The sequence below is a fragment of the Pipra filicauda genome, unplaced genomic scaffold, assembly GCF_003945595.2.
Source record: "Pipra filicauda isolate LSUMZ 115617 unplaced genomic scaffold, ASM394559v2 scaffold416_size611912_pilon, whole genome shotgun sequence".
Taxonomy (NCBI): domain Eukaryota; kingdom Metazoa; phylum Chordata; class Aves; order Passeriformes; family Pipridae; genus Pipra; species Pipra filicauda.
Window position 1 is genome coordinate 181,192 of NW_024104550.1, and position 22,513 is coordinate 203,704.

Below are 22,513 nucleotides of genomic sequence, written 5' to 3' on the forward strand. Positions count from 1 at the left end.
AAGAGTGACTACAAGGTGAGATTACTAGGAAAAAAAGAAAAAAAAAAAATAGGAGACTGGTAAATATGATGCAGACCATTGGCAAGACTTTTGAAGGTCTTTACATGCTAAAGATGCAGATAGGCACCTTACGGGATTTTCCAAAATTCCTAAGCGTGTAAGACGCTTACACCACGATTAGGCACTTGGAAAATCCTGCTAAGGACATATCTTGGATCTTTAGGTACCTAAATCTCACCCTCCAGGTCCAGTTCCTCTCATGGTTTGTTCTAAATCGTGTCACTTTGGACACGTGGCACGTGTGCTTGTGACTTTTAGTTAATAAAAGGAGGGAGAAGGAGGATGGATTCAGTCTGAAATGATTTTAAGAGAAAATTAATACACAGTCCTGGTGGGGTAACAATGTAAATATATCTTATTCTAGCACCAGGGCTTTCTGGCACTTTGCTTTATTAAATAAGCCTCACAATTTGTACATGATCCTCAATACATTCTGTGTTTCATCTTTTTTAACAGAGTTTAGTGACAAGAGAGAAAAAGGGCTCGAAAAAAACTCCTTGAGCATCCTTAAATAAAGTGAATATACAGCAAACAATACTCATGTAGCCAAAATAAAAGAGCATTTTAGACCACGTTATTATTGTCTAGTTATTTATTGACATCACAGCAAAGTTTTGTGTGCTTTAATGTTTATATCAAAATGGCCATGAAAAGCTGTACAAGTGTTAAATGCATTTTCAAATTAAGACTTTATACATTTCCCAAAGTATTTTTCTTAATAGAACTCTCCTATTTCTAAGCTGATCTCTTCAACCTGTTTGTATTCTGAGACAAAACTGAAATAACATTGCAAGTACATTCTACAAAGACTTAAGCACCAAAACATTTTCTAAAGTAGAAAGAAAAAACCCCGAAAACTAAAACAAACCCAGAAAATGATTAGAATTAAATAATCTGAGGTCCTTTTCCACTTACAAAATTTTGTGTTTCATAGGGAAATTTCCGTACTATGTTCAATGGGTTAACAAGTAAAATCCTTATGTTTTAGTGTTTGAAAACCTTGGAGTCACAGGATTTAAAAGAGATATTAAGAACTGGTTTTACTAACTATGTATAAGTCGCTGCTTAAGTTGTTGAAGGTTTCCTGGAGTGCCGTAAATATTTACCTAAGAACCAGACACCATAACACTCCTCACGGTTTGTTTGAATACACAAAATAGACTGAGTTTGGCTCTGCACTTCTGCAGTTGAGTGAACTCCATTTATCCCTGCAGGGTGTTTGCCATGACAGTGAATCTCTGTTTCAGACTCTCCCTTTTCTGCTTTAAGTCCTCGTCTATGTCCCTCGCTTCTTTTAAGATTCCTTCCAGTTCTTGGACACAAGAAGCCTCCATCGCTGCTGTCTCACTTAAGTGAAAAAATCTGTTGTTAAAATCAACACCAATGCCATTAACCTTCTCACTACTTAAAGCTGCTTTTATGCTTTTCTTAAAAACATCTTGTCCATTAGTAGTTCCATCTTACCTAGAGAATTTAGAAAGAAGCTGTACAAATAGCACAAAGTTAACTTGCCTTATAATGTTAGCATATTTTGATAACAAGGTCATAATTTCTTTGTTCATATCTGCGAAAAGAAAAAAAAAAGCAATTTTATTTAAATATCTGAGCGGATCTCAACATAAATTAGGTAATTACACACTCACTTTCAGTATATTTAATACATCACCATTTAAAACCTTTTCCAGTGGTTCAGTGTCGTAAAGGGACTGCGAGTCCTCAGAAAGAGCCAGATCTGTTTTGTCAGGGAAGGACAGCTGAGGATTTTCTGGCGCTTCATTCTAATAACAGAGCACATTAAAAAAATACAGCTTCTGGGACTTAAAACGAGCTTTAGCACGGAGTTTAACTGAGGGAAAGAAGAGGTTTAAAAAGACCTCGAGAGAAGTGTATTTAGAGAAAAAGCAAGCGGTGTTGGCTTCGGGGCATCACGAACGGGCACAGCATCTCGGGCAGTGGGTGGGAAGTACCAGCTTGAGATCTCTGTAAATATATACATACTTTTTTATACATACACTAATATACATACTGTATATATACATGTGTGTGTATATGTATATCTATGTATTTATAGATATATATCAGTAAAAGCCAGCGTATGTCAGCAGCTCGCCCTCAGAACGTTCCACGTAACTGGGTCTCAGTGCACGCCCAATTCTGTTGGTCTTCAAACACTAAGGGAAGCTGCGGTTTCCTTACACAAGAAAGTCATACCTGGTTCCCCAAACCTCCCTGAAGTTACGTGGAGCTCTGGGCCCTCCCTCCGGGCCAGGAATCCAGAGCAGGACATGGAATGAGGGTCCCCGTCCTCCCTCCCTGCCTGCCTGCCTCAGCACCGCTCACCTCCATCCTCTGACGTTTACTCCCGCTCTCATCAGATTTTTGCGCGTTGCTCGCCATCGCTGCCTGACAAAGAGCACGGGGGGTTTTGCTGAGCCGTCACCTCGTGCGGCTGGGGGGGATATTTGTGCAAAATCGTGTAAAACCTGCAGCGCTCACCTCTGCGAAGGAGCTCTCCTCCCCGCCGAGGGGCAGCGCCTCAGGGCGCCCTGAGGGGCTGGAGGCGGCGGGGGCAGGTCCGGGGGTGTCCCGGCACAGCCTGGGGTGCCTGGAATCCATAGCCAAGGGGATTTAAACCTTTCCCGGTCCCCTCCTGCCCAGGGGGACCACGGGGACCCTCAGACCGGCGCCTTCCCCTCCGGCTCTGGGCGGGCCCTGGGCAGGGAATGGCCGTGAGGGGCCGTCCGTGAGGGCACGGGGGTCGAGGGACGGGGGACGGGGACAAGGGATGGGGACAAGGGATGGGGACAGGGGATGGGGACAGGGGATGGGGACAAGGACAGGGGACAAGGGATGGGGACAGGGGATGGGGACAAGGACAGGGGACAAGGGATGGGGACAGGGGATGGGGACAAGGACTGGGGACAAGGGATGGGGACAGAGGATGGGGACAAGGACAGGGGACAAGGGACGGGGACGGGGGATGCCCCGCTCCCCTCAGGGCTGGCAGCACCCCCAGAGCTCCTGCCCAGGCTCCGGAGCGGCTCCTGCCTCAGCCGTCCCCATCCCTGCCGAATTAAAAGATTATTCTACCTGCAGTCACTCAAACATCGAGCTGTCCCCCCAGATAACGTGTTTCGTGTCTCCTCTAACCCGGTCCCAAGTCCCTGCAGCCCCTGAAACGCCGGACGGATCATCCGCCGCTGGATCCGCCTCAAAACTCGAGCCACTGATCAGTAAAACCTGAGACAGCAGTCACTAAAATGAGCAACTCCGCCAAAAATGCACAACTGCCGAGACCAGCTCTTCTTCAAAGGGTTTCTCTGCAGTGAAAGAAATTATTTAACGATTTGAAGTCATGTTGAAGTAAATTTTGCCTCTGGGTTGTTTTGCTGTCTTTCTGTGTTGTTTTTTTTTGTTTTGTTTTTTGTTTTTTTGTTTGTTTGTGTTTTTTTTGGGTTTTTTTGGTTTTTTTTTTTTAATATCTCTAATTTCTTTTTTTAAGAAAGAAAGGATCTTAATCTCACATATGTTATCTGATTAGGCTCTGAAATTAAGATCTCGGTACAAGAAATTAAACTGCTGAAGGAACGAGAACTAAATACTTCCCCAAAGTAGAAACAATATTCAATATGCTGACACAGCCCAATTCACTTATTCTTAAACATTTTATAGATATTTATGTTATTAGCGATACTATCTAAACATTATGAAATAGATATGATAGATTGGGCTTTGAATTTGGCCTTAAGGTGTTTATTTAACTGGGTTATAATTAGTAGGTTAAGATATTTTTATTAACAGACCATGTGAATTAGAAGAAATAAAACATCTGAATTTTCTTTACCGCTTTCAGTACGTTATGGATGTGATAGTCTGTGGAGAAACCTCAGTCTAAATATAAAATAAATTAAAAAATTATCTAAGGTGTGAGAGTTAACTCTTACTGGAGTTCCACATCCTTCAAGATTGGAGAAAAATCATAGAAGTGATTACTCTAAAAATAGTTCCAGTTCCCTTATTATTGGAGATATTAAATGCCAGGAGAAATGAAAGCTTAAATCTTATCACAGAAGCCATTGTTTGAGTTAGAGTCTGGTCCTTAATAAATGCAAATATTTACAGAGGAAGAGAAGGGAACGCCTTTTATTCAGTGTGCTAAATGACCTTATTGATTTTTAGGCTCTCAAAGGCTGACAAAAAAGACCAAATCCTCCTTCCTGATAGTTTAGTATGTAATATCAATAGACCAAAAATATTAGTGCCAGCAGTTAGTACAAAGTAAATAATATTGGCTGACTGGCATTGGTTTTGCCAAGTATAATATTATTTAATGTTTCATTAGCTATCTGAACGTGTATTTAAACTTAATGAGAAAAAAATGGCTAAATGGTAAATTATTGATACAGCATCTTTTTTTTTCTATTCTTTTGCAGTGAAATGAAAAGTATCTGGGAATAAGAATCACCCAAATGGGGAACTGCCCTGAATAAAGCTCTGGTGCCCAAATTTTCAAAAAATATTAAAAATCAATTGGAGTGAATAAAAGAGATGTGAATATTACTTTGAAGCAGAAAAAAATTATTCAGAGGAAGAAACTTAAAAGGGCTGAACTGTTTATTTTAATTGAAAGAGACCAAGAGGCATTTTGATCCTACTTGCAGAAAGGAACTATTTGTTACGAAATGTCTATCGGGAAAAAGTACAGAAATGGGTGACCAGAAAGAGAAGTCAGTTAAATTTAGAAAGATATATATTTTTTTTTTCTCCTGTTAGAACCAACCATTCAAACAACACACCAAGGGGTATAGTGGAATTACAGCTGCTGTATATAGAAATCAGCTAATTGAGATCCAAATTAAATTTGGATCTCCCTGGGATGCAGATTTAGGTAAACACAACTGTAACAAAACAGGAGCCTGACATGGAATGATACAACTTTGATGTCCTGCTGGAATTCAGTGAGTGTCTGTAAATAGGGATATATATTTATTATTTGAAACAGCAGTTACCAAAAATGTATTTTTCCTTGTTTGTCTCTGGCAAACAGGAGGTTTTACTCCGTTGGAATTAATAAATCCTTTGGAATTAATGTCATCAGTTTCTCGGAACAAGTTTAAAGAAAGCACGTCAGTTCTGCAGCTGGTTTTTCTTCCAGCATGTCAGTGACGTGCTGGAGGGTAAACCCATTCAAACCCACAGTTATTAGTAAAACAGCATTTTAATCTTTATGGTTATCATTTCAGATGAGATTGGAAGCGTGCCTTTGACCTCAGAATTACCTGCCTATTTTTATCAGATGGATATTAAAGCATTCCTACCTTTTTTTTCCCCCTCTCCAAGGGCAGTAACAGGCACGTGGGAAGGTGAGGGAGTGTCTTGGGGTCTTAGCTACATAAGTAGCTCCAAGGGAGGAATTTAGGCGCCTCTTCTGGGATAATCTCTCGTTTCCTTCCATCACTTGCTGCCTTTCGGGGTTTTGTGTGTTTTTTTTTTCATCCCTACAAGTTCAGCCTCTCCCATTTCCCCATGGAGCTGCACAGCCGAACGCCCTCCTGCCTGGCTAATGATCATCATTACAAACAGAAAAATCGAGGCACGGGGATTTCCACCAGCGCCACCAAGTTCTACAAACTTAAACCCCCAAAAAAACATCGGTTAATTGCTCACTCCCAAAGCTGCGGTTCCTGCTTTTTTAGGGCCTTAATTACCCCATCAGCACACGGTGGTGGGCACTGCAGCTACAGCAGCGTTTGTTGCTCCAGAGCCCCCAGGGGCAGCACGGAAGGGGGGACAGGGAGGGGTTATCCCTAAACAGGCGCCCGGACTCCCGCCCTGGAGCTGGTTGTGTTGGAAGGGATGCGAGGCGAGGTGCCCGCGGTGCCGATGTTATCCACAGCCACCACACGCAATCTTTCCAATCCCAAACCGGTTTCCGGGCAGCGTGCGGGGAAGGGGAAGCCGGGGATGGGGAAGCGGGGATGGGGACGGGCGGTACCTGTTTTCCAAACCTCACGGACCGGCTGCTGCGGGGCCAGGCAGGGCTGACTGACATCACGGGAGCGCATCCAGCCTTCCCCACCACCCACATTTGCATATGTGCCGCGTCTCCGGCGAGGGGAAATGCCGCGCCACAAACGCAGACGTCGGCAGATATCCTGGGAACGCGCCCCGATCTCCTCTGCCGCAGAGCTGCTTTAAGATTCTCCCCGCCCGGCCCCGCCGCTCGGCCACCGCTTCCCCGCGGCTCGGGCATCCCCCGCGGCTCGGGCATCCCCCGCGGATGGTCTCGGGAGAGCCCCGGCCCCAGTCCCGACCCCGATCCCGGCTGCGGGAGCGGGTCCCGGCGCTCCCCGCCCTCCGCCCGTCTGTCCGGCTCCCAGCATTCGCCTGCAGCTCGCCGAGGAGACTGCAAGGATCACCGCGGGCTCTGCTCCCAACATTCGCCTGCAGCTCGCCGAGGAGACTGCAAGAACCACCGCGGGCTCTGCTGCCACCCACTTCGAGCTTCTCCCGCCCCGCAATCCCGCTTTTCCACAGGGTGAGTCATTCCACGCCACCTCGAACAGTCACCTAAAAACTTTCAGCCTTTCAAGCCTGCTCTTTTTACTGCGTCACGGTTGGACTTGATGATGCTGGAGGTCTTTTCCAGCCTTAATGATTCTGTGATTCCGATTCAGTGATCAAGGGAAGAAGCGCAGCCACTTTACGCGTTTTACCCATTAAACCAAGGGCCTCAGATCAGTAAGTCCTGCCTACCCCTTCCCCTCCGCTCCAGAGTAACAGCGCAGTCCTTGGCTTGGTGGTTATTTTGCTGTGGATGAGGCTTGCAGGGGTTGGTGTTGGGGTGTCTCGTTTCTAAGGCAGGGGGTGCATGTTTGCAAACAAAGATGCAGCGAACCTGGGTGTCTCTTCTGCACAAACTATAGACCATTAGGGTTTTTTATAAGGAGGATAAGAAAAAAATCACTCTCAAATACGTACTTAAAAGTGCTTTACTGAAGGGACAAGGAAATTCCCCAGTCCCTGTGGCTGATGGGTGTGTGCAAGTTGATATTGCTCAGCTTCTTTGTATAGAAGATCTTTCTGGAGTGATGAAAAAGCTTTGGAAGGACGCCGGATATTCTGATTGCACAATGAAACGCCAGTGCAAGAGCCGGATCTTCCTACTGTTCTCCTGGTTTTAATGCATTTATTTAGTGCAAGGGATATGAATAAAGCTAAAACCGATGCTGAGGAATGTGTCTGGTGCAGGGAGGTTTGCAAGCAGCAGGTTGGGGTGCAGGTTGAAGTGGAGGCTGAGCTCTGGGTGGGAGCCCAGGACAAGAGGCTGTGAATTGCCACACCTTTGGCTGACAAAGGGCTTGAAGAAGGCGAGAACAGCCAGGGATGGTCCCAGCAGTGAACGTCTCTGGCCTCGGGAATGTGGCTGCCAGGGAATCTCCTGAATGGTCAGACTGAGTCACTTCGTTAACACCAATTATTCTTCCAGAATCCCTGGTTGTATGTTGGCATTAGAGGCAGAGTGCAGCCCTGGATCAGTTCTAATTACCCCTGAAGTGTTTAAGAAGGGCTGGAACCTCTCAGGTGCAGAACTTGACTGGTCTTCAATGATTAGTTCAGGGTTTGTTGGATTTTGTTTGGGGTTTTTTTGTAATAAAGTGATTGTTGTTATTCCTAAGGGAAATATATCCTTTCTTCTTCCCTCTCCTCTGTGTCACTCTTGAAAGAGAATAGCTGTGAAATCAAGATCAGAATTCAAGTTGAGATAAAACACCATAAGCAAATCAATGTTACTGCAAAATAAATTCCATCCAAACTTCCCGAAGAACCTCCACAATTCCAACTCCAGGTGCCAAAGACACAGCCCTTTGTGGGGGCAGTCAGAGGGGGAACTAAGTTTTGGGTATTTTGGCAGTTCGGTCTTTCCTAGGGGAAGTCTGTGTGGATTTAGGTTTATAAAGAAGCATTGTGCTTAACTCTGAACCCTCTCCCTGCACCTCTGGCAGGGTGAAGATGAGTGCTGATGAGATCCTGGTGCGTGCAGCAAAACTTGGAAAAAACCTCTGCCTCTATTTTATTGGTAATTATTATCTGGGAAGCATTGAATAACTTTTCCTGCTTGAATACTGATTTAATGCAAGTAATTTGTTGGTCTGATTTCAGCTAATTTTGCCATAAGCTTCAGTTTTAAGTGTTGTAAAGGACACTCAGAAAGTTGGAATACTGTGGGGTGGGCTTGGAGTAAGGGAATAAATTCCAGTCTTATAAAGTCAGTCAGAAAACAGTTTCTTCTTTATAAGCAATTAGATCCTTGTCCGTTTGCTCACTCAGAATGAAGGTTCTGATTAAAACAAAAATCCTCATGCAATTATTCCTCAGTTACAGGCTTAAACAGACCTGTTCACCCTTAAATAACCCTAAACCATTTTGCATACCTCTGGTTTGGTGGTAGCTGCAGTTCTCAAATGACTGATGTTTTCATCATCACCATGAATTTGTCTGGCTCACAAATAAAAACACTCTCTGCAGTGACACCAGCTCAGCCTGGGGAGTGCAACTGGGAACATGTAGGTGGCTGCCTGGCTCTCAGCCTTGCCTGGGTGGAAAGTGGTTTCTTTTGTGGGGGCAGAGATTAATCTTGTTTTTCCTGTCCTTTTTTTTCTTTTCTCGTCGCTCACTGGGGACCAAGACGACGATGGTAAGCTGAGAGCTCATCATTTGTAACTTCACCACCAGCTTTACATGAACTAACGTGCTGGTGTTTTACTAACCCACAGATGCTCTGTGTGTGCCTTAGAGGACAAGTTTCAAACTTGGCTACTGCAAGAAAAAGAGAGCTACAGCTGCCCTGCTCCTTCTTGGAGCTCGTGTTGCTTTAATTCCTCCTGGGGTACAGGGCAGTGCCCTCCCTGACAGCACCTTTTCATGCCATTCTAATTGCTGGGCAAGAGACAGAACTGTTGCATCTGAATTCTCACCAACAGGCACAGCAGCTTCTCTTGCTCAGATATAGATATTGCTGTATTCTGGGAAATCCTGGGTTGCCACAAGCCAGAGGTGGAAAGAATGACACGGCCTTCTTTTGTTTGAGGTTGTCATTCTAAGAACTCATGACACGTGATGTCCTTAACAACAAGAACAAATTCACAGGGGGCTGTCAGAGCTGAGGGGACTACAGCTGAAATATGAAGAAATCTTCCTTGTTATCTCCACAGAGCTGGAATGTGATGCCTTCTGCAAGGAAAAGGCTCTGCACAGAGTCCTTCGGAACGTGAACAGCCAGTTGCTGGTGGTTCGCCCAGATCTCAACCTGGCAGCCTTTGAGGATGTGACAGACCAGGAGATGCAATCTGGTACCTGTGCCCACTGCACTGCTCCTTTACTCTGCAGGGGGTTTGTTCTCTCCAGCACTGACTCTAAAAGATGAGGCTGAGAGTAAGGACTTAAACTTCGTTTGTAAGAATGAAGATGAGCCAAGAGAGCTGAAATTTTGTGTCTTGTGCATTGGGGAAGGATGAGGTTCCTGGATTAGGCCGAGCCTGCAGTGTGTCACAAACAGAAAAAGGACTGTTAAGAGCTTTGGTTAGCTCTGATCACAGAATTACTACTTTTTATGTTGGATTACAGAAAGTAATTTTAAAATTTAAACAATGTATTAGCACTAAAAGTTCTTACTTTCTTGTAACAGTAGTAGTTAACAATATACTTACAGTTTTGGCTTTGATTTTTTTTTGGGTGTTTCAGCAGTTTATTCAGACCTGTATTTGTTGCACATATTTATTTATGAGTCCCAAGTCCTGGCCCTTGTATCAGGAGGATTATCCAGGGAAGGCAGCCAGCAGTTGCCAGTGGAATGTAAGACATAACGAGGTGGTTGCAGCTCTCTCCTGAGCACACTATTAATAATAAACCATTTTTACTCAGGCCAAGGGATGCACTTCACCATCCACTGCTACAAAACCACCACCCCTGCAGCAGGGCTGCCTGTTGCCTTCAGTGTGCAGATAGAAGGCAGAAGTTATTACATGTGCTGTGAGAAGGAACGTGGGGAAATGATCGTTCGATTCAAGGTGAGCCTGTGCCTCCCACGCCTGCTCTGCCTGTCGGGGGCAAACTGAACAACCCAGACCTGGCAGAGCTGCAACAGAACTGCTCAGCTCTTGTGCTGGCACTAACACCTTCCCTTTCTCTTCCTCAGGAAGGAGAAGTTCCCAAAGACATTCCTGGTGAAAGCAACATCATCTTTTTCAAAAAGACGTTTACATCGAGTTGCTCCAGAGCATTTAAGTTCGAATACTCACTGGAAGAAGGAATGTTCCTGGCCTTTAAGGAAGAAGGCTGCTTAAGAAAATTAATCCTAAAGAAATTGTCAGGAAAAGATGGAGTGGATGAAACCATGAAGATAAATTTATCTGAATTCAGTCAAAATTAAAGTCACAACCTATGATGACAGACTTCCAACAGTTTTAAAATATATTTTGGCTTTTTATAAGAGAAACTTCAGTCTTTCTTTATCCAAAACAAGCCAGTTTTCTGTTTTAACTACCCTAAGTCAGTACTTATAAAAGAAATAAACATTTAAAATAATAAATGCAGGTTTTTGACAAAAAAAGAAGCAGAAGAGTGTTTTCTAGTCAGGTAGAAGAAAATTACCCAATGAGGAAACAACGTGAATGTCTGTGTGTACATGTAGAATTTGATCCCTAAAATCTTTAATGCCTGTTGAGCTAATTGAATGAGGTACCTCAGAGATGCAGGGGACCTGTTTGGGGGAGGGAAGGAAAAACACTTAAAATAACAGATTTCATAGCAGCACCTGGTCAAAAAACACTTGGAGAGTGCCTTTGTTTTGCATCATAATTATTTCCTGAGTGTCTTCATCCATCTCAGCTACACGGGACATTCTTCTCCAGGTACCAAAGAATTAAGAGCAAAAGTTAACAGTAGTTCCAGGGGTTTGATTGAGTTTCCAGAGGCCTGAGGAACACAGGGGACTCAGGGAGGAAGGTGTGTTCACTCCCTTTTCACTCTGCTCTCAGAGCTGCCACCCCTGACATGGGAGAGCTGGACTAAAACATTCCCAGAGCTCTTAGATAAATAATTTCTCATATAATTATCTTAAACCACCACCACGTGCAGATGCACCCTGGGTTTGGGCTCAGAATGGGAAATATCAAACACTTTCTACGATATAAACTCCCACTGTTCCCTGGGACTTTCCCATGACTCAGATCTGTACCTTCCTCAGTTGTGACAAAATAATGATTGTTATGTTGGTGTTTAAACCAGACCACAGCAGGCAAAGCACCCAGCTCATTCTCACCACAAGACTGAAAAAACTTGGCCAGTTACCTGCTTTTGCCTATGATTGCACAAGTAAGCAACTAACTAACTAACTAAAATTAACAGTCCAGATTAAAAAAAAACAAATCAAAAAGTCTTGTAGAATTTAAACAGAACTTGGGCATTATTGCATAATCAGCCTGATGGCAGCACAGAATTCTCTTCCTCTTACCGTTAATAGTACCACAAATGTACCAGCAGAATGTGGAAATAGCTGTTCACTGCCAGCTACAGTGAAGGTCTGAAAAGATAAAGTTCAGAATCTCAGTTCCCCCCTGAAATGCTCTAAGCCCTGAAGACACCCAGAAGAATGAATGTTGCATCACCCTCACGGCGAGCTATGACAGGAAGGCTGTGTTTGTTGCCTTTTCAGTCACCCAGGACAATACAGAGCAGTGCATTTAGAAAACAAACCCCCAGAAATGCCACAGATAAACATTCACATTCCGGGGAAACCCTGAAGGTCAGATGCTCCTAAAATCAACAGGCAAAAGTATTTTTCTTCTAGGCCAATTGTTCTGTTTTCTAAGGGACATTAATTACTCTTGTATTAAGTCTAAGTCACTTCTAAGAATTAAAGGTTTTGTTTTATAACAGCCAAATGAAGCAAGGCAGAGGAACAGTATGAATTAGTAACAAATGGTTCAGAAGCACACACAAGATTTCTGTAAATTCTTTATTGCATGGATTAAGAAAAAAGTATTCCCTTTTCTACACCAACTCTCAGGGTCCAAAGAGTTACAGGGTCTGCCTCGCATACAGGCCAGTTGTTGTGATGTCAGAAGAAGCAGTTCAATTTTCCACAAGTTTTACAAAACAGGAAACCAAACAACAGTTAAAAAACACCCACCAGAGCTCTCATTACAAGGACAGTTGCAAGCCTGTCACCGATGTAATTAATTCATCCCAATTTACAGCGCAGCTTAAACCACCTCGCTGGTGTAATTAATTCATCCCAATTTACAGCACAGCTTAAAGCACCTGGCTCTGATGGACATTATCCAGCTTAAATCTACTGTTTCTTTTCCAACATCTTCGCTGCTGTTGGGTGTTTAATTCTAGAGGGCTCTGAGCTCCCTGCAGGACGTTCCCACTACGGACCCTTGGCTTTGCGCTCGTTTCGTGTTAAATGGTGGTAAAAATATGATGAAGCAGAGGCAGCAGAGAACAACAATCGTGTGTGTCAGGGGCTCTGGTGGCACCTCAGAGGCTCCAGAGCATGGCCACAGCCTTGCAGATCCCCACGTCGTGGTAGTTAAAGTAGCAGAGGCCGGCGAAGGTGGCGGCCGACAGCACGTACAGCCCCGTGTTGGCCACTTTAATGGCTGTGTCTCCGTGGACATAATCAGTGATTACCTGGCCAAGACCCCTACAGGACAAGAGAAAAAAGCTGGAATCAGGCAAGACCATCCACTGAAATCCACCAAATCCACCCAGTTTATGCCAGCATTCCAAGATGCCTCAAACATTTATTTTTTACCCGCTCACATCAACGAAAAGAGGAGGCGTCTATTTAAAAACCAAAATTGCACATGTTCTGTTAGAAAACACACATTGGCTCCAGGTTTTGTTAATGGCACTGAGGAAACAAGGTGCTGAGCACAGCTCCTCAGACAACAGAATCCTTAGAATCCTCATCCAAGAGAGAGCAGCTTATCTGACTCCCAAGGACTGAAGAAGAGGAAAACAAAGGAAATATCCTTCAGGCTTCAAGAGCAAGGTGTGGATCTGGGACCAGCCCTTGCCACAAAGGCACAGAAAGCTCCTGGATGTGTATTGGGATTAGAAGAGTGGCAACCAATAAAATTACCATACTTTGGGTTTTTTTTCTATATCTGTTAGACTGAAAATGACCTCCTGTCTGGATTTAAACCATCCAGCAAGAGAAGACACAGGATGCTGTTAAGCTCTGGGGAGAACCTCTCAGTCAGAGTGAGGAAAGTGCAAGAATCCCTAGCACAAATTTTGAGGGGAAAAACTGAGATTTAAGAAAACCTGGCACCACGAAGTACCACAAAAATCTGCTCTATCCTTGTGGCAGGGAACTCCAAACCAGTCTCACCTCAAGAAGGTGAAGGCTGCCAGTCTGGCCAACCATGCAGCTGGATCCACTCCTTGTCCCAACTGATTAAGGACCACAGCAGAACAAAAGGAGCAAGCATCCATTCCCCAGGAATCAAGGAAATAGCAATCCAGGTCTCCACTGCTCTAGTGGAGTCTTTGCTGTGAGCTCTTTACAGAACCTCATCCCCACTGGATTACAAAGCCAGCCCACAGCACAGAGCTTTAAAGGAAGAACTTGGTTTATATAGGTTTGCCCTCTTTCTGTTCCCTCCGTTTGTACAACACTGATTCTTCTACAAGATAAAAACACCCAAGATCCTACACATCCAGTGGCAAGGAAGTGCTCCTGAGGTCAGAGACTGTGTAGAACACTGGAGGATTTTTATGGATTCCTCAACAGTAATATATATCCTGTCTTCTGAGAGAACTGTGTGGCAAAGGAAGGCCAAGGTACAACCACTGCTGTGAAAGATCACCACAGCTCAGAGACCAAGGATGTTGCTTCTTTCCAGGTGTTTTGCCCTACATCAGGAAAAAAGCCAGCAGAGTTGCTGCCATGGACAGATTTCAGCCAGAAGGCTTGGAGCCACCCTGACTTCAATCCTGAGGGACTCTGTGCTTACCAGTGGCCGTGGAGGGTGAGGGCAGCAGCCAGGGAATAGTCCACGGCGGGTCCTGGGCACAGGTAGGCTGCAGGGAGGAGCCCCAGCAGGAACACACTGACAGCTCTCTCCCCTGTCCAGTGCAAGGATGCAGCCTTGGAACCGCCTGCAAGGAGAAACAGTTCTCAGGGCAAAGCCCCTCTTCCAATGCTGGGACCTGAGAAGCAGAGACCTCCCCCTGAGCAGCACCACACGTGTCTGCTGTGAGCTGTTACTGAGCCTTCCTCCAGGCAAAAGGAGATGCCTTGGAATTCCTGCTGTAGAACATAGATCTGTTTTCAGTGTCACTGGAAAGGAGTGTCTTTAAAGGCAAAGCATCTTTGTCTGGTGATTTTCCTGCCATTTACTTCTCCCACTTTCTGAGAAATGGCTTTGGGACCCAGACAGACCCAGCTACGAGATCCAGCGAATGGCACATCATGGTGACTCTGTGCAGTCCTGCCCAGGAACCAACATTGCTATTTTTAGCTGTAAAGAACAAGATTAAACTCGGGGACCACCACCTATGACCTGAGGGATTTCAGTCCTCCACTGATACTCAGCTGGGCACAATCTGAACCACGTTAACAGGTGACTCTAGAAACAGAAATATCAGTTAGGGAGCTCTGTAACCAACTTTTTGGAATCATGCAAATACAGTTAAGGAGGAAAAAAGCCAAAAAACACCTAGAAGGTTGTGGAGCAACCCAAAACCTTAACAGCATAAGCAATACTTGGATGTCAGCATCATCCCGGGCTAAAAACATCAAGAAATGACTCTACAAAATTACCTTTATAATACAATACCCCAAAGTGCTTACCTAACACACAGATAACATCCATCCATCTAAACCAAAATACAAATGTTTATTTTTGCGAGGAGAAAAGAAACTTAGAAAGTGACAAGATAAGGAAAGCAAAGGACCTGAAGCAAAACACGAGAGGGATTTGTGGACTAATAAGTCTGTGGAATAATAAATGATAATAAAAAATAAAGCTGTCCCTGTAGAACTCCATGGCCCAGAGCCCTTCACACACACGCAGGAAGTCTGTGGTTAATATGAAACCCAGAATAGTAAAGGAATGAAATGGCTTAGCCATGTTTAAGCCAATTTCTTTTCTTAATCTTTTCAGTTAATGAAGCATTTCTCCGTGTTTTCCACTTGAAGGTGCACTGAAATGGCTACAAACGCCCTTAACCTGCAGTCACAACACTGCTAGTGAATCATAGTAAGTTTAACCTTCTGATTCCTAAAAACATTTCAGCCTTTTTTTCCCACACCATTGTTAATGAGCAGAGATTTACTATTCAGCAACAAGTCGATATCTCCTACTTAAGGACTCCCAGCACTCCCACACTGGACACTGACATCCCAAACACCAGTTTCAAATCCCAGCGGTGTGACATCACACAGACCTTGTTTTAAATCAGACCCAGACTAAGTGCAAATCAAAATGCTGTTAAGTGCAAATAGTGCTGCTGAAGTTGATGGCGACACATTACAGACAACCAGAGCCACCACAATAGCACAATATCCCTTCTGCCCTTAGTTACTCACAGCTGCCACTTAAAATCCTTTACCTGGCCAAAAAATTTACGGAATCACAGACTGGTTTGGGCTGGAAGGGACCTTAAGCTCATCCCATTCCTGTGCCCTTGGCACCACTGTGCCACAACCACCTCCATCACCTCTGTCCTTTATCCCTGCACCTCTCCTGGTCCCTTGGCAGACCCAGACCAAGACCTGGTTCCTTTTAACCCTTTTTAATAGAATCATAGAATGCTGAGGTTAGAATGGACCTTAAAGGTCATTTAGTCCTGAACACCCTTGCCCTGGGCAGGGACACCTTCCACTGGACCAGGATGCTCAGAGCTCCATCCAGCCTGGCCTTGAGCACTTCCAGGGATAGGAGAGGTACCACCTGAACAAGGGGGCTCCCCTGACCCGGGGAAAACCCCACACACTCACATCCACAAACACACTGTGGTGGGTTACCCTTGGCTGCACAAGTGCCCACCGAGCCACCCCCAGCCGGACAGGGGAGAGAGAATAAGATGGAAAACAACCCATAGGTCGAGACAAGGCCCTTCACTATAGCAAAACCAAAAGCGGGCGCACAAGCAAAGAGGAAAAAAAAATAGCAGGTTTATTCTCTACTTCCCATCAGCGAGCGATGTCCGGACGCTCCCCGGGAAGGGCTTCGGCCGCTTCCCAGAAAGAGCTTCAGCACCTGCGGCTCCGGGAGGCAAACACTGTAAATAACGACTGTCCCCCCCTTCCTCCTTCCCTTGGCTTTTACACCTCATGGTTTGGAACATCCCCGTGGCCAGAGCGGCCCAGCGGGTCCCGCGGAGTCCTGCCCGCCCGCAGCGCCGGGGCTGTGCCGGGGGGGATCACCACCGCCCCCAGCCCGCACTGCCGAGTCCAGCGCTGCCAGGGGGCTCAGGGGAACGAAACCGCATCTCAGCCCGCCCCGACCCCCCCAGACACGCAGAGCCAGGCACGTACCGTGTCCCTGCGGAGCCGGGCCGTGGCTGTGGCTGTCCCGGGCCGGGGCGCTGCGATGGGCGGCGGCGAGCACGGCGGGGCGGCGGAGCAGGGCCAGAGCTGCGGGGACAACGGGGGCGGGCGAGGCGGTCACCGGGGGGGTCCCGCACCGTCCGGGGGTGTCCCGCACCCTCTGTGGTGTCCCGCACACCCCCGAGGGGCTCCGGGAGCGCCGCTCGCCCGCCCCGCAGGTCACTCACCCGTGGCGGCCCCGCGGGGCCGCAGCAGCGCCAGCGCCATGTCCGCTCCAAGGGCACCGCGCCCGGACACGGAAACGGCGGCGCCGCTTCCGCTTCCGCCGGGGCCGGGGGGAGACGGGGAATGCCGGGAATACTGGGGATACCGGGAATACTGGGAATACCGGGAATACTGGGGATACCGGGAAAAGGGGGAGTGCGGAGGGAACCGGCGGTATAGCGGGGACACGGAGGGAACCGACCCAGCCCCGGGGCCACCCGTCCCGACCCGCCCGGTCACACCGGGGAGCGGCTTTATTGCAAATATAACAGCACGAGGGAATGGGTTCACGCTGCCGCAGGTGGATTCCTCCTCTGTGAGGTTTGCGCTGGCACAGGGTTGTGCCATCCCTGGGAAGGGTTCGAAGCCAGGTTGGAGCGACCTGGTCTGGTGGAAGGTGACCCTGGTCAATAGGAGGTGTCCCTGGTCTATGGAAGGTGTCCCTGGTCTATGGCAGAGGGGTGGCATTAAATGGTCTTTAAGGTCCCTTCCAACCCAAAGCAGCCTGTGATTCTGTGTGATTAATCCTGCCTTACACCGCACACCACCAGAGCCCGGCGCTCCTCACCCGCGCGCTCGCCGCTGAAACACCTCGGCACAAGGGAAGCTGTGCAAAATAAACACCTCTGTGAACATCCGTGTGTGCTAGAGCAGCTGCACTGCTACTGCAGGACTGAGCAGAGTTTGTGCAGTCTGTGCTTGTTCAGGCTGTGCCCACAACGATCACACCACACAGTGCATACCCCTGCTGGCTCCTTCCCTTATTTCATCTCCTCCAAGTCTGGTCAGGCACAAACAAGGAGAGCACAAGCACCACCCAGATTTCCCAGCTCTGTCCCCGGGCTTTACTCCAAAACAGTGACAAAAGCATCAGACACATCTGGGTTTATTCATTGTATTAAAAGGCTTGGCTCTTCACTGCAGGGAGAGAGGCCCGGTACCAGTTTCTCCAGTAACACACTGGGCAGACCAGAGACAGAGCACAACACCCACCAAGGCCTCTCTGTCAGCACAAATGGTTTCAGCATCCCCAGAGAGAGTGAAGGAAGGTAGACACGATGGCCAGCCACCAGCAGGGTTGGGAGAGGAGTCTAAACCGAGCAAATGCACTGGTGTCTCTTCTTCATCTTTATGGAATTAGTCACTGCACCTTCAGCTGGAATTAAGAGTATTCCCTCAGCTCCCTGCTGTGTCCAGCTAACCCTGTGCATGCCCCCACAGGTGTGCTTTTGGTGGAGGATGGGAAGACAAAGCTACTGTGGGGTTAAATCCAGTGGCATTTCCTCTGTTGTCAGACTTGTTGTCTGTCCTCTCTCCTGCTGCCAGTCCTGGCCATTATTTAGGTAACCCAGAAAAGCAACCTGTTAAAACTTAATTTAAAAAAAAAAAAAAACAAAAATGGTGCAAACGTGCCTGCCTCCCCCCTGCAGAGAGCATGTAATGTTTTCGGGCATCAGAGGTCAACCTGGTCACAGAGAAAGAATCTGAAGTTGGCAGGACAAGCCTACTTGTCAGACAGGTAACTGCTCTCCTGGATTTCCGAATGCCAAGTCCCTGGAAAGCAAGAGAGCATCTCCTGCAGGCTGCCAAGGCTCAGCTCCTCCCCGTGGGCTGGCCAGATGTGCATAAACCACAGTGCTGGGACAAGTTGTACCATGGGGCAGTGCTGAACAATAAATACCTGGCCCTGTCCTCCCCCTCACAGTTTGAGCTGCAGCCCAGACCCGTCAGTCCTCATCTGAGCTGTCCTCAGACTTCTCATCACCCGCCACCTTCCAGTTCTTCCTCTTGCTCCTCTTCTCTGGCACTTCACTCTGCCTCTCCGACGCGGAGCTGGCACGTTTCTTCCTCTTCCTTGGGGGCCGTTTCTCTTTCCTCCCCTCAGACTCACTGTCCTCAGAGCTGCTGGTGCATGAGCTGCTTGCATGGGAAAAGTCACTGTCCTGCCCAGAAGAAGAGGTAGGTTCCTTGGCAGGCACTTTCCTGGTCTTTTTCTTGCGCTTGTGTTTTCCTTTCCGGGTGCCTGGAGTCTCCTCTGCCGAGCACTCGCTCTCCCGGGAGGAATCTGTGGAAGTTTTCCCCTGCTCCTTTTTCTTTTTCTTCCTCTTTTTGTGGGAGCGCTTTTTCTGCTTCTTCTTGTGGGATTTCTTTGTTTTTTTCCTCTTGTGGGACTCACGGGCAGTTTGCTTCCCCAGGTGGGATTTCTTCTTCCCGTTGACAGCGTTTTGCTCATCTCCTTCTTGCTGGTCACTGCAAAAAGAACAGGAGGGTGTTCACTGTTGATGATCCTCCTGGGTGCAGGTTAAAAATAATTAAATTCTGTCTAAGATCTTATTTTTCAGTTAAGTCTCCACTCTCCAGGACAGTGCAAGGATTTATTTACCTTCCAGATTCACAGGTTTTAGTAACTCCAGCTAAACCTCAGTGTCTAATTACTATAAAAGATTTGATCCCCTCCTAAGACTTGCACCACATTAATTGATTTTTTTTTTCATGTAACAGTAAGGCTTTACATTCAAGGCTGATCTATATCCGAAATTTAAAACTCATGGAATTGTAAAATTCCCTGCCTAACTTGACAGAAGGAGGATTCTGGATCCATCAGTGAAGCTGCTTGCCTTACCTGTCTGTATCGAATTCTTCAGGGTACAGCTCTTTATACCCACTGTGCCCCCACCTGTAAGAAAGCAGAACCATCTGTCAGAAACAGGCAACGTGTTTGAGGACAAAAATACAATTCTGAAAAGCCAGAGCCACAGAAAGGACATGAGTTTAGACAGGGAGGAAGGAAATATGGATGATTTGGTTGGTGCTAATTAAATGTACCTCAAGTTCTCACTCTCTTTTCCATTTATAGTTAGAGAAAACTACAACTCAAATTTCTTTGAAACAACCCTGGAGAGCACTAGTTTGTGTTTCTTGAGATTCTTTTAAGTTCCTTGGGCAAAGTAATAAATATTAAGCTTAGGGCTGAGCTTTTGCTGCTTACTGTGGCTTAGAAACTCAAATTAGATGTTGTGTGACACTGCAGAAGTTTGTACATGTCACTTATTCATTCTCAAGATGAACCCAAGCATTATTTTATAGGAGTACACATTGAACAGAAAAGTGTATACAGGACTCCAGAAAGGTATTTTAATTACACTTATAATCCCAGAACATGAATCTCCCCACAGACCTGTCTGGCATGTTGGCTTCACATTCATAGAGCTTTTTATTCCAGGATCGGGCCCTGAGGAGATCATCTTCCACCAGGTCAAGGAACTGGGGGTTCCTTGTTTTCCACTCAGCCCTGTGTCCCTCCTCATCGAAGCCATCGCTGCGCATCCGACTGCTGGGGGGCGAGAGAACAGGGTCCTTCAGCCCAGCCCTGAGGGAGAAACCACCCCAGAGCCCCCCAGAACCCAGCTAAGTCATTAATAACCTTGGAGATTACACAGCTAGATGAAGGCATAAATGGTCAGACTTAAGCACAGGCCTGAGCTCTTTCCAGGGACTCATTAAGGAGAGAATAGCTCTGTCTGTGGTGTGTCTCACCTGGAGGTGTCTGACAGCATTCTGCTTTGCCTTTTCCAGTAAGTCTCTTCTGTCTGCTTCTCCCACTCCCTTATTTTCCACATTTCTGTCTCTTCCTGAAGCTGAAAAGTCACAGAAGGGAAACGAGAGTTTAACATCAGGGAAACTTCGCAGTCACGTAGCACCTGACATCAGCTCCAGCCTCAACACTCCTGCTGAGAAAATCCACAGCAACCTTTCCTACCCTCAAACAGATTATTTATACACATATTTAGCTGTACCAAAAGGACAATCTCTTGATGGTAGTTCCCTACCAAAGCACATAAGGAGAAACATAAAAAATGGTGGGTTTGACTGATTTTACCATCTCAGCTGCCCTGTCATTCACTGCCATCCCAAACATATGGACTATTGCAGACTCCAGCACATGAATATCACCTGGAAGGACCAAGCCAACAATACCCCAGCATGTAATACTGTGTGGTTTGGCACAAATTTATGGTTGTAGACGTTGACTGTACATGAGTGACTTTATAAACATATGGAATAAACGAGTTGGACCTGCTAAATTACAACAGGGATTAATTAAATACTCTGCTAAAGTTAATGGAGTTGCTTCATCTTGCACTAAAATCCTGCCTGTGCACACTAACACAAAGTTCAACTTCTTTGATGTGAATAAAAGTACATACAGAGTACAACAAGGAAAAAAACCCCAAACAATTAAAGATTTGCTACTTTTTAAAAGGCAAACCGTAATTTTCATGGGAAGTCCTGAGAGAATGTGCTTTTCACTGGGCAAGTTTATAAACAGCATATAAGTAAATAAACAAGATTATAAATAAATATATACACATTCCCTCCCCGGGGTGAGAACTCAAGAAGAACAGGGTTAAACTGACACTGGGGAAAACCAAAACGGGGTTACACTGAACTCGAGACAAACAGGATTAAACCGAAAGTGAGACTAAGGAGCTGACGATGGGGGCCGATTCAACAAACTCCTTTTTATCTCTGGCAAACACTCCTGCTCTCCCCTCGCCGGGTCAGCCCCGGGTGGCACCACTGGGAGCCGGGGATGTCCCCGCACGCCACGATGATCGCGGGTGGCACCACCCCGGGACACCGGGACGTCCCTGGGGCCACCACGATGATCCCGCACCAGCGGGTGACACCCCCGGGATGTCCCTGGACACCACGATCATCCCGCACCAGGGGGTGGCACCACTGGGATGTCCCCGCACCCCCGGGATGTCCCCGCACCCCCAGTATGTCCCCGCACCCCCGGGATGTCCCCGCACCCCCAGTATGTCCCCGCACCCCCAGTATGTCCCCGCACCCCCGGGATGTCCCCGCACCCCCAGTATGTCCCAGTACCTCCAGTGTGTCCCAGCACCCCCAGTATGTCCCCGCACCCCCAGTATGTCCCCGCACCTCCAGTATGTCCCCGCACCCCCGAGATGTCCCCCCACTCCCGGGGTGCCCCCGCACCTCCGACATATCCCCGCACTCCCAGTATGTCCCCGCACTACCGTGAGACCCCCGCACCCCGGAATATCCCCACACCCCCAGCATGTCCCCACACCCCGGGATGCCCCCGCACCACCGTGAGATCCCCGCACCCCCGGGATGCCCCGCACACCGCCCCCCCCGTACGCCCGCCCCGCCGCCGCCGTGCCCTGCCCTGCCCGCACCTTGTTGTGCGCTCCGGTGTGCCGGATGACGTTCCGCAGCAGCACCTTCCCCACGGGCACCCGGGACATGCTCGGGCCGCGCCGGGGCGGCCGCGATGGCGGGGCCGGGGCGGAAACCGGCGGGGCCGGGGCGGAAACCGGCGGGGCGGCCCCTTCCGGCGGCGTCTCCCGGGGCGACGGGCGCGGCCATGGCGGGCTGGGCCCAGCGCCGGGCACGGCCCTCGGCCGAGGGGCAACAGAGCCCTGCTTTTCTTGGGGGGGGGGGGGGGGGGAAAACCCCAAACTCAAAATACACACCCACCCCCAAGATCGTGATTCAAAGAAATCCAACTCTCAACAGCGTGATACTGCTAAGACAGTGTCCGAGGTCACCCCCATCCTGGGTCCTCGGGTCCTTCTTTTTGTGGAA

At 47.4% G+C, this 22,513-nt stretch overlaps 4 protein-coding genes and 1 long non-coding RNA gene across 8 annotated transcripts in view; 2 read left to right on the forward strand and 3 right to left on the reverse strand.

The window, feature by feature from the left end:
* Positions 1–4,860, forward strand: part of LOC120324079 — a 9,036-nt gene extending 4,176 nt beyond the window's left edge. Inside the window, exons 2-3 of the long non-coding RNA XR_005565081.1 lie at positions 3,222–3,423; positions 4,494–4,860. This is a non-coding gene — a long non-coding RNA (uncharacterized LOC120324079). The remainder of the gene's footprint in view (positions 1–3,221; positions 3,424–4,493) is intronic.
* TEX12 (testis expressed 12) lies at positions 635–6,428 on the reverse strand. 4 transcript variants are annotated; one of them, XM_027734493.2, is made up of 6 exons: positions 3,151–3,430; positions 2,557–2,665; positions 2,401–2,463; positions 1,727–1,838; positions 1,573–1,624; positions 635–1,407 (listed from the first exon to the last, which is right to left on the reverse strand). In XM_027734493.2, the coding sequence occupies exons 1-6, from the start codon at positions 3,252–3,254 to the stop codon at positions 1,263–1,265; spliced, it is 585 nt and encodes a 194-aa protein (XP_027590294.2). In that variant the 5' UTR covers positions 3,255–3,430; the 3' UTR covers positions 635–1,262. The 4 variants fall into 4 exon arrangements, with proteins under 4 accessions (XP_027590294.2, XP_027590293.2, XP_027590292.2 ...); XM_027734492.2 differs by having other exon boundaries at positions 635–1,422; XM_027734491.2 differs by having other exon boundaries at positions 635–1,422; positions 1,525–1,624.
* On the forward strand, positions 6,117–10,647 carry IL18 (interleukin 18). Its single transcript, XM_027734490.2, has 6 exons — positions 6,117–6,598; positions 8,067–8,140; positions 8,750–8,758; positions 9,276–9,413; positions 9,985–10,130; positions 10,259–10,647. The coding sequence occupies exons 2-6, from the start codon at positions 8,074–8,076 to the stop codon at positions 10,490–10,492; spliced, it is 594 nt and encodes a 197-aa protein (XP_027590291.2). The 5' UTR covers positions 6,117–6,598; positions 8,067–8,073; the 3' UTR covers positions 10,493–10,647.
* A 1,414-nt stretch (positions 10,648–12,061) lies between these two features.
* On the reverse strand, positions 12,062–16,942 carry SDHD (succinate dehydrogenase complex subunit D). Its single transcript, XM_027734494.2, has 4 exons — positions 16,858–16,942; positions 16,619–16,717; positions 14,091–14,235; positions 12,062–12,772 (listed from the first exon to the last, which is right to left on the reverse strand). Exons 1-4 carry the CDS (start codon positions 16,895–16,897, stop codon positions 12,607–12,609), a joined length of 450 nt encoding a protein of 149 aa, XP_027590295.1. The 5' UTR covers positions 16,898–16,942; the 3' UTR covers positions 12,062–12,606.
* Positions 16,943–17,764: 822 nt separating this feature from the next.
* Positions 17,765–22,207, reverse strand: NKAPD1 (NKAP domain containing 1). The gene is made up of 5 exons (XM_027734525.2): positions 22,105–22,207; positions 20,432–20,532; positions 20,073–20,228; positions 19,518–19,571; positions 17,765–19,144 (listed from the first exon to the last, which is right to left on the reverse strand). Exons 1-5 carry the CDS (start codon positions 22,171–22,173, stop codon positions 18,622–18,624), a joined length of 903 nt encoding a protein of 300 aa, XP_027590326.1. The 5' UTR covers positions 22,174–22,207; the 3' UTR covers positions 17,765–18,621.
* Positions 22,208–22,513: the final 306 nt, after the last annotated feature.